This window comes from Pelodiscus sinensis, chromosome 9 (genome assembly GCF_049634645.1).
Source record: "Pelodiscus sinensis isolate JC-2024 chromosome 9, ASM4963464v1, whole genome shotgun sequence".
Classification (NCBI taxonomy): Eukaryota; Metazoa; Chordata; order Testudines; family Trionychidae; genus Pelodiscus; species Pelodiscus sinensis.
Window position 1 is genome coordinate 19,583,286 of NC_134719.1, and position 11,485 is coordinate 19,594,770.

Genomic DNA, 11,485 nt, shown 5'->3' on the forward strand with positions numbered 1-11,485 from the left:
GGCGATGCACCGACTAGAAGCAGCCCACACAGGCAGCAAGCAGCAGGGATGATCGACAGCAGCGCCCTGCCACCGGGCAGACCCCGCCTCCCAACCCACCAGCCCCGCCAATCGGCGAGAGAGACGCCCCAGTCGTCACGCGCCCGGCTGCCCGGCCACCTCCTCTCGCCGGCGGGGCCCGGGCAAAGGGGACACGCAGTCCGGGAAACCACATTTGCATGGCCCAATGGGGCGGCCGCATGCAAATGAGGAAGGAGACGGTTGGCTGGATGTTGGCAGGATAACCCCGGCCGCGGCCGCCTTTGTCCCTCAGAGGCTGCTGCTGCGGCGCGGCTGGCGGGTGCGGGCGGCGCAGCCGGAGCTGGGGCAGCGCAGGGGTCGCGGCAGGGCCCCCGCCGGTGTGTCGCGAGGGGCGGGGCGGGCACGCTGCGGCCGGCGCCGCCTGCGGCTGCACGATGACTCTGGAGGAGCTGGCTCGAGAGCAGCAGGCGATGGGCAGGTACCGCGGCTGGGGGGGGGGGGGGGGCTCGGCACGGGGGCGGGGGGCGCTGCCTGTCAGCCGATCGCGGGGCCGGGGCGCTGCTGCCGGGCCGGCTGACAGGGGCCTCGGCTTGTGCTTGCTGCTCGCAGGATGGAGACGGCGGGGAGCGCGCTGGAGGAAGTTCTCAGCAAAGCTCTGACCCAGAGGAGCGTCACCATCGGCGTCTACGAGGCTGCCAAGCTGCTCAACGTGTGAGTGAGCGGCCCGGGGCCCCCTGCTGCTGTCTGGTAGCCCCCCGGGCAAAGGGGGGCACAGCCGGCTGCCCTGCCAGCCTGTGGAGCGAGCGGGTCCCCGCCTCATGCCTGGTTGCGGGGAGAGCACCTCAGCCCGTGCCTGGGCAGAGTGGGGAGCATCTGTGTGTGCTTGGGTGGAGGGGGGACACCCCGTGGGCACGGCCAGCAGGCACCTAGGGATGTGTCTGTAGATACTGTGTGTAGACAGCTCTCACCTTGTGAACATGCCTGTGCCCCTGGTTGCTTACCACCACCACCCCCATCCACCTTACAGAGTAGCTTCTGCATGTGTCCAAGCTGTGACATTGTGTATTGTTTCATTGGCGTGTGTCCGTGTTAAACATGACATTGGGCATTCATTGTGACTAATCGGTCTGTGTTGTTTCTTCCCTTGCAGGGATCCGGATAATGTGGTGCTTTGTTTGCTAGCTGCAGACGAGGAGGATGATCGGGATGTTGCTTTGCAAATCCACTTCACCTTGATCCAGGCTTTCTGCTGTGAGAATGACATTAACATCCTGCGAGTGAGCAACCCAGGCCGGTTGGCAGAGCTGCTGCTTCTGGGGGCGAATGGGGGAGCTGAGCAGCCTGCAGACCTGCACTGTGTGCTTGTCACAGTAAGTGACAATTCCATTTTCCCTCCCCCATAACAGGAGCACAAAAGACTGGCTGGCACAGAATTCCCTTATTGCTGCTTGGCTGGCTCTCTGAGGCCTATTCCTCACATTATTACAATGGGCTTCGCTGTTGAGATAAATCAAATCTGGGTTTGAATTTACACTTGCCACCCCCAGATGAGAGAGTGCTCAGACCTGGAACTTGGATCAGACCCATCCTGCCCTTTTCCCTACTTTATTTCCTGTACTAAGGTCATTGCACCGGAGCTGTTCCTGATTTGATCATAAAAGATCTTCCCGCTATGGACATGTTCAAACATGTTAGATCCTGTCAGCAGCAGCCTCCTGTATTTTTCTTTCCTTATTACAAATTGGCTCAGAGTAGAGATTAGATAGTGCAGAGTAGTTGATTTTAGAGTGAGAAGAATTTTTTCATTTAAAGTTCCAGCAAGGTTGAATACTTTGGTAATAATTTCTTAATTCTAACCCATGCTCAAAAGCTACCATGTAAATTTCTCTGGAGAAAAATAAGGTAATTACTCAACTATGATCTACCTGCTCTTTCGAGACAGCAGGAAAAAGGGTAGAGAATTTTCTGCTTAAAAAGTGGAGTAAATTTACGTGCATGCAACTCCTATTTCAATATTTTTCCCTATACAAAATAATTCTCAAAACACATGTTCATTATTCCCATTATGTGCAATACTGCACAAGAGTTACAAAAGTAATCTGAAGCAGTGTTCCACCTGTTTGTTTTGTATTTCTGGATTATAGGTTTAGATGCGGTAGCATAGGAGCAGTGTAATGTTCTTGAAGCTATTTTCCACAACTGCTCTACAATATCCTGACACTGTCATGAACCTCTGACAGAAATCTATGGGAATTGTGGCCTACTCTATATAATATTGTTTCAAATATACCAGATTATGAACGTGTGTGTATGCGGTATCATGAACACTAAAAAGAATCCCTATCAGTGTAGTCATGTATATACCAGAGGATTTCAAGAAACCTCTAAAGGATTTTAAATTATTTGTATCAAATTAAAATCAGGAGAAAGATCCAGCCCAGCTTTGCATTTGGATATTAGTTGTATATTAGTTAGTAGCACTATCTTTTTGCATTAGTGATTTTAAGACCATTCAGTTTTGTTTTAAAAAGCTTTTTTTTTTTTTTCCCCCCAGAATCCCCATGCATCTCAATGGAAGGATCCAGCATTGAGTCAGCTGATTTGCTTTTGCCGGGAAAGTCGCTACATGGATCAGTGGGTCCCAGTGATTAATCTCCCTGAGCGGTGATGGCATTTGGATGAAAACTAATTGAACAAAATTGCACTGAAATTTTGAAATACTTTAGTGGTTGGTCAGGAAATAAATCCCTATACCTGATGCAAGGATTACAAACAACTGATGTCAAATGGGTAGACTGAGATTGAACAACATGGTGTGTAGGGCTGAAGGAAGTTAACTTTATGGCTGCAAAGTCATGGGAATGAAAACAGAACCTGTGTTGAAAGAGTTATAAGCAAATGTCACTAAAGGAACTAAAAACCATGTAGGAAGATTTAAGAAGCTGCACAGTTGAGTTACTTTCGAAGTGCACCAAACATGAAGTTTTAAAACTGCAACTAGTAGTTTCTGGTTTAAAACACCTTTAATATGAAAGAGCAAAAAGGTTAATTAAAACTTTTTTTAAAAAAATTTATTGTATTTTGGGATGTTTATGCTCAAGGTTTTATGCTAAGATATACTAAGTTATTTTATGATATTGACAAAGATTTTATTTATGCTATGAACTTCAGAACCAGAATACCATTAAGCAACTCATATACAACTACACCACTTGTTTTAATAAAATAAAATGTTAACAGCTACATTAATATAATTTGTTTGAAACTGGATGGTGTTTATTTTACTGAAATAAAAATTTTAAAACCTCAAATCCTAATGTTAAGTTTTATTTTCTCTCCAAATTCTCGACTCTGCAATGCTAGGGGCTGAATCTGAAGCTAGTTCCTGTTAGCAGACAGGCATCCCATATATATAGAAGTTATAGGAGCAAGCCTTTAAGTGAAATGTGGGTTGAATTCCTAAACTATCATTTATAAAAAAAAGTAGATCTTTGAGAATGGGGCCTGCTATATATTATTCAAGCACTTCAAAAGCACCTAAGTGACTCAGTAGCCCAGGACCTGTTGGAAGTCATTGAGTTGGATGCTTTTGAGAATTTTACAGCAATGTTCCTAATTTGAAAAGTTGACTTTGTAGTGTTATGTTTTTGATCCATGAACTTTGTAGTAACTTTGTAGAACCTTGCAGGCCAAGAAGGAACCTAAGAGGTTAATCAATCTTTGGCCAGGGTCATTGCCAATATATCAGCTCTACCATAGGCCTAGAAACCCTGGAATGACTGTCATTTTAGCATTCCTCACTGTGAACACTCTCCTCATGCTCTGTATGCTTCTAGCTTGTTTCATTTACATCTGACCTTCTGTTTAGACAGCAGGGTATTTACTTTATATACATGACCTGTGGGTTATATAGGCAGCCAGTATAACCTTGCAAATAGCACCCTTTCTGCAGCAAGCCTTGTGTACAGATTAACTGCAATGTAAAAGACTGAGGCCATCTCTGCACTATAGTCTGGATCAACGCTCTGAGATTAATCCACTGGCAGTCAAACTAGTGGGTCTAGTTAAAACCCACCAAGTTGACCACAGATCACTCTTCTATCGACCCTGTTACTCTCCCCCAGATGAGAAGCTTGAGGGAACTTGAGAGAGTCTCCTGTCAACTCCCCACAGTGTAGTGCCTACACTAACTCAAGGTACATTGGCTTCAGCTATGTTATTCACGTATCGAGTTGCAGAAGCCAATTTTCTGTTGTAAATGTAGCCTGAGACAAGAAAGATGGGACTGATAGGCAATCAACAGAGAACAACCAAATTCTGCCCGTATATGCACTGTCTGTTCCTCCAGGACCAGACTGAGTTTTCACCCTATATAAGTTAGGGCAGAATATGGCCAATTTTAGTATGGTCTTGGGAAACACAGACTAAGGGTACATCTAGACAGCAAAGTTTATCATCTGCTTTTCCAAAAATATTTCCGAAAAGCAGACACATTTTTTCAGCATCCCTGTAAACCTTGTTCTATGAGGAATAAAGGATGTTCTGAAAGAGGCTTTTTTCTGACATTTGGCCCAGTGTAGATGGGCTAAATGTTGGAAAAGCCTCTTTCGGAAGAAAAGTGGAAAAAGATAGCAAATTGCAAACCGCAATTTGCATATCTTTTTCCGACTTTTCTTTGTAGTCTAGACACAGCCTAATTGTAAGCCAAACTATGCAATTCACAAGTTTCATTTGCTGGATCATATTCTATTAGGGTCAATTTTGGTAGTAGACAACATCTGAACCTTTAGATGACTTAAAGACAACTTTAGAACCTTTTTGTTGCATTTGCTATTTCAGGCTACGAATACAACAGAAAGTCGACTTGCACTATGCAACTCCAGCTATGTGAATAACCTTAAGTCAAGTCACTGCAGTTTGTATGCTGTTAGAGATCAAAGTTTCTTTCCTCTTCTTGTCCAAGGTACAGTAACAGGGTTGAGACCGTGTTCTGTGGTTGATTTAGTGTGTCTTAACTAGATCAGCTAAATCAACTGCCAATGGATTGATCTCAGAGCACCAATTTGGGCTGTAGTGTAGATGTAGTCTCAGAGTGTGAGAATCTTGGGCTACATCTATACTTACCACACTGAAGATTGATCTTCTGGCATTTGATTTAGCAAGTGTAGTAAGGACTTGCTAAATTGAATGCTAAAGGCACCCTGGGTCGGTGCCGGCGTGCCTCAATTCATGAGTAAGTACTTGATTCATGAGGAGCTATGTTATTTATGTAGCTGAAGTTGTGTACTCTAAGATAACCTTCTGGGCTTAGTGTAGACCTGGCATTGTACTGTCAGAGAAATGTTTTAGCTAATTAAAAGCTTGGGCCCTGATCCTGCAAATGTTCTTACACACATGCTTTTACTTTGCTCCCAGAAATGGGACTCCTCAGCATTAAAGTGGAGGATGTATGTACATTTTTACAGAATTAGAGCCTCAGTGGGTTAACTTGCCCTATTTATATCCCTTCTGATTACTGCTCCAAAGATATTTCTCCATGCCGCAGAGAAAGCTTTCTATAAACATCTGCAAAGCTACCCCATAATCCACTGGTGCCTATAAAGAAACCTGACAATATTGAGGCCACAAGTGTTCCTCAGACTAGTACTTATCATGCTAACCAATATGGCTTCCCTGTTTCTTTGTATTTCCCATCTGGTGTAAGTTCTGTGGGGCAGGATCTATCTTTTTGTTCAATGTTTGTTCAGCATCAAACAAACTAGGGTTGTAGACCATGACTAAAGATTCTAGTGGCTACAGGAATATAAAAAAGCTAAAAGGATGTTTATGGCCCCCATTTACTAGTTTTTTTCCAGGCTAATAGAAGCATTTTGTCATTTTGAAAAAAAAGGCCAATAATTTTTAGTTCCAATTTAAACATTCCCCCGCACTGTTTGCAACCCACATATTACAGATGTGCAGATCACCAGAATGTGACAGTGATTCTAATCATAAGTGACACTGATCAGTTTACAGCAGAAAGGGTAAAGAGTAAATTATTCCACAGCAGTAGTGACAAATAAAAGGAATTTTTGGAGAATATTTTTAGTTTGACTTTCTCTCAAATTCTGCTGTGCTGCTTTACGGTGGCATTTAAATTTACTATCAGCATTTCAAAGTAAATACACAATGAAGACTTTAATGTGTTAAGAGATTTTCCCCATACACACCAACTCATGCCCATCTCAAAATCTCCTCTCTTCCTGTTATGCTGGAGCTACTTAGGAGCAGAAAAGTAGATATTACATTTTATTCATCCCTTAAATATATGCATCTATAAATATGCAAATTATAGTTTCCTGGATCTTTAATCTTTCTTCAACTCTGAATCCCAGGCTCAGTTCCTTTTGTTGCGAATTCCTGAGTCAATAAGGTAAATGGTGTAACTACTGTTGGAATTGGGTTCTGAAAGATTAGCTACAATCCCTATCTCCATTTTGTCCTGATCAGGCATTGAAGACCCACCTACACAACAAATCTAATGGTGTGAACACAAATTTGTCCAGCACTGTTAGGAGCATTCACCTGGTGTAACACTGTCTTTTTTGTTGGTAGTGATTATTAGCAAACCATAGCACAAGACTGACAGTGTGTTAAGCATATGAACACTCTGAACTGTGCCAAACCACTATGAGCTGGCATGGAGAGATTGTAATATATTTCAAGTCTTATATTAACAGTGCCCAGACAACATGGCAATTGGTACAGAATAAAAGCCTAGGCACAATAAAATAGCATAGATCTTAAAACTTTGTGCTGTGAGATCTGCTCCAATCATAAATCTGAAGGATATGGGGACAACCAGTCTATGTCCAGTGACTTTTATCCCAGAGTTAGAACATAAGAATGAACATACGGGGTCAGACCAATGCTCCATCTAGCCCAGTATCCTGGCTTCTGAGAATGGCCCAGATGCTTCAAAAGGAATGAACAGAATAAAGCAATTTATTTACTGCTCCATTCCCTGTCATCCAGTCTCAGCTTGTGGCAGTCAGAGGCTTAGGGACACTGAATGCAAGAGGTGGTGTCCCTGACTAATTTTGGCTAATAGCCATCTGTGGGTCTATCGTCCATGAACTTTTCTAATTCTTTTTTGAATGAAGTTATACTTTTGGCCTCCACAACATCCATTGACAATGAGTTCCACGGGTTGACTGTGCAAGTTAGTTGTTTGATAATCACATATAAAATATCCTAAATTTCCCACCTAGTTTCAATTACAGAAGTTATTCATGTCACTACCTAAATCTTGTGCAGTTTTGCTGATACAGAAGAGTTGCCCTTTCCCAATTCTTGGTAAAGCCGAGTTTGAGCAGAGGAGATGGAGAAAATGGTTACTAACCTTCCATAGCTGTTATTCTTCGAGATGTGCTGCACACATCTATTCCACTCTTGGTGTGCACACTGCCCGTGCATAGCCATTGGAAATTTTTTCCTCAGTGGTATCCATCGGGAGCAGCTCAGGAACCCTCTGTTGCTACGTTCCAACATAAAGGGCCTTAATCGTTTCTGGGTTTCCTCACTTCCTTTTTGCTGGACAACTCCACTGTAGAAGGGTGGGTCATGGAATGGGCATGTGCAACATACCACAAAGAACAACAGCTACGAAAGATTAGTAACTGCTTTTTCTGCACTGAGTGGTTGTGCATGTGCATCTACTCCTGCTGACTCACTAGCTATAATGTATGAGGAGGGATTGCAATTCACATGCACACAGAGGGTTTGTCTACATTTCCACTTTACTGCACTGTAACTTTCTTGCTCACGGGTGTGAAAAAACACACCCTGAGTGCAACAAGTTACAGCATTGTAGAGCACCAGTGTAAACAGGCTTCCAGCATTGTTAGCTACTTCCCTCATGGAGCTGGTTTACTTAAAGTGCTGGTTTACCTGCCATCCCTGGTACCATCACCACACTGCCACATTAAAGCAGTGCTTTAAACTCAGCAGTGTAGACAAAGCCATACTGTAGTACAACTTGGCCAAATTTAGCATAGTTTCTGGAATACTGAATAATGGCATCATGGGATGTGAAGATGTAAACTAAAGATCAGGTTGCTGCTCTGCGTCTTGTGCAAGGACCTCCCCTGAGGCCACTTGCAGTCTTGTGCAATATCTCATCAGTTTGCCCAGCAGCAAACATGAATTCAGGAAGTTATCCAAGATGGAAATCTTTGTGAAAAGACCAGGAGACCCCTCATTCTGTCTGCTAAAGTCACACATTGTTGGGCTGACAAACAATATTGTATTGTCCTATATCTGTAGAATGCCGACATTTTATTGTCTAAGGTATGCAGATGTTGCTCCTCACTACTGGCATATGGTTTGGGACAAAATGCACATAAGTAAATTGACTGATTAATATGAAAATTAGATACCACTTTAGAGACACATCTCCATTGAAGGTGCAAGTACAGTTATTCTTAAAAAAGACCATAGAAAGTTTTTGGATGTCAGAGCATGTAGTTTGCCCACTCTCTTGGATAAAGTGAAAGCTACTAGAAAAGCCACCTTCAGAGACAGATGTAGTAAGGAGCATATTCACAAAGGCTCAAATAGTGGCCCCATGAGCCTCAACAAAAAGATTAAAGCCTACTTCTCATATCATTAGAAAATATAGAATGATTATCCACTTGGGAATAGAAAGCTGATATTGCTGCCAACTTGACCTGGCCAGGTTGACCTTGGTAGCAGAAACCACTGATCTCTGCTGTTGTGGGTGCAATATATAGTCCAGGGTTTTCATGATAAAGAACCACATTAGCTATATCCTGGTAGTCAATATTCATGGACATAATTTGCTGATTCCATGCATGACATACTATGTGACAATGGGAAAGAAACTTATTAAAAATACTGCTAACTGTAAGCATGTGGGAAGAACGGTCGAGAGACCTATTTTGCACTATTTCTGCAGAATTGTAAAGTCCTCTTTTATTTATAATGATCAACTTAATCATGCTGTACTTCCATGCATTAAATGAAAGTATTTCTCCTACATAAGGGCTATTAGATGTAGTATTTGTGAAGTATATTGCACGTATCAAAATTCTAAACCCAAAACTTTTGGCTCACAGCAGTAGAAATTCTAAACTCTTTCATGGCAGGCTCAGGGCTCTTATTCCAGAAAGCTATGTCAGAAGCTTAGATGTGTCAATGGAGCCAAGTTTTCACTCTCTCCCTCCCCTTTTTCCCCCCATATGATTTCTAAAGTGGGCCATGCATTTGATGAAGTGGCTTTATTCACAAAAGCTTATCCCAAATAAATCAAATGCTTCAGAGGGGTAGCCATGTTAGTCTGTAAATGGAAAAACTTAAAAACAACGAATAGTCTTGTAGCACCTTAGAGACTAAAGAAACATGTAGATTTTGTCATGAGCTTTCGTGGGCACATGTTGTTGTTGTACTTCATTCATCTGAAGAAGTGGGTTGCGTCCACGAAAGCTCATGATATCATCTACATGTTTTGTTAGTGTCTCGGGTGCTACAAGACTATTTCCCAATAAATCAGTTAGTTTTTAATGCCACAAGACTCCTTGTTGTCTTTTTAAGGGTTTTTAATAACAAGTACCACAACCAATTTTTTCAGTAAAATATGTGAAATTAACAAAACTCCTGAGGGGTTTGACACTGGCACTCAGTTAGGAAGATTTGCACATTGGTGCTCCCAATACTTGGGCCAAACAAAATCATCATATCTACCTGCTCATTTTGAGTGTGTCAGAGACAGATCACACTCACATAGGATAATCAGGAATAAAAAATTATAGCCTCAAATTCTATCTAAGTTACAGAAGAACCTCAGAGTTATGAACACCTTCGGAACAGAAGTCGTATTTAACTCTGAAATGTTCATAACTTTGAACAAAGCACTGTAGTTCTTTTGAAAGTTTACAACTGAACATTGACTTACTATAATTTTGAAACTTTAGTATGCAGAAGAAAAATGCTGCTTTCCCTCTATCTGTTTTTAGTAGTTTACGTTTAAAACAGTACTGTACTGTGTTTGGTTTTGTTTTTCTTTCTCTGCCTGATTTCATAATTCCATTTCCAAATAAGGTGTGTGGTTGATTGGTTCAGTTTGTAACTATTTGTAATTTTGAGTTTCTACTGTATTAAACTAGGGATGTTAGTGACTAGTTGACTACCCGATATGCATATGACTCAACTAGTGACTCGACTAGTTGCTTCCCCCCACCCCTTCTGCCTCTATCAGAGGCAGGCAACAAGTGGGGGAACAGAAGCTGGTGCTGGGGGAGCCAGCTTAAAAGCTGGTTCCCCCAGCACCATCTCGGGGGTCAGGAGAGGCAGAGGCGTAGTGGGGGACTGGGCGCAAGCCAGGAATCAGATGATTCCCGGCTCATGCCTGGTCCCAGACACTGCACCTCTGCTTTTAAAATATATTAAGAGCCTGGTGACTCTTAATACATTTAAAAGGCAGAGCTACAGCGGAGTTAGCTCCCATGCTCTACTGAGCATGTTAGAAGTACCTCTGAGCCAGGGGAGCTTTTGAATCAGAGATCCTAATGCAATACTGATTGTGGGCTGGCACAACTCCATTGACCCCAATGGAGCAGAACAGGAGAAATAAAATGGTCGTACTCTTCCAAGCTCTGCCCACTTGAGGGTACGTCTAAACTACATGGCTCCGTCGACAGAGCCATGTAGATTTGTTGTTTTGGCAAAGTCAAATGAAGCCGTGATTTAAATGATCACGGCTTCATTTAAATTTACATGGCTGCCGCACTGAGCCGACAAACAGCTGATCAGCTGTTTGTCCGCTCAGCGCGATAGTCTGGATGCTCCTCTGCCGAAATCAAAGCCCTTGGGGTATGTCTACACTACCCCGCTAGTTCGAACTAGTGGGGTAATGTAGGCATACCGCACTTGCAAATGAAGCCCGGGATTTGAATTTCCCGGGCTTCATTTGCATAAGCCGTCCGGCGCCATTTTTAAATGCCGGCTTGTTCGAACCCCGTGCCGCGCGGCTACACGCGGCACGGGGTTCAAACAAGCCGGCATTTAAAAATGGCGCCGGCCGGCTTATGCAAATGAAGCCCGGGAAATTCAAATCCCGGGCTTCATTTGCAAGTGCGGTATGCCTACATTACCCCGCTAGTTCGAACTAGCGGGGTAGTGTAGACATACCCTTTGTCAGCAGCCCCGGTAAACCTCATCCCACGAGGAATAACGGGGCTGCTGACAAAGGGCTTTGATGTCGGCAGGGGAGCGTCCAGACTAGCACGCTGAGCGGACAAACAGCTGATCAGCTGTTTGTCGGCTCAGCGCGGCAGCCATGTAAATTTAAATGAAGCCGTGATCATTTAAATCGCGGCTTCATTTGACTTTGCCTATGTGTCTAATCTACATGCCTCTGACGACAGAGGCATGTAGTCTAGACACAGCCTGAGATGCCACTTGCTGG

At 43.3% G+C, this 11,485-nt stretch overlaps 1 protein-coding gene across 1 annotated transcript; it reads left to right on the plus strand.

Moving 5' to 3' along the window:
* The first annotated feature begins 303 nt into the window (after positions 1–303).
* GADD45A (growth arrest and DNA damage inducible alpha) lies at positions 304–3,332 on the plus strand. The gene is made up of 4 exons (XM_075936195.1): positions 304–499; positions 631–732; positions 1,172–1,391; positions 2,576–3,332. Exons 1-4 carry the CDS (start codon positions 456–458, stop codon positions 2,687–2,689), a joined length of 480 nt encoding a protein of 159 aa, XP_075792310.1. The 5' UTR covers positions 304–455; the 3' UTR covers positions 2,690–3,332.
* Positions 3,333–11,485: the final 8,153 nt, after the last annotated feature.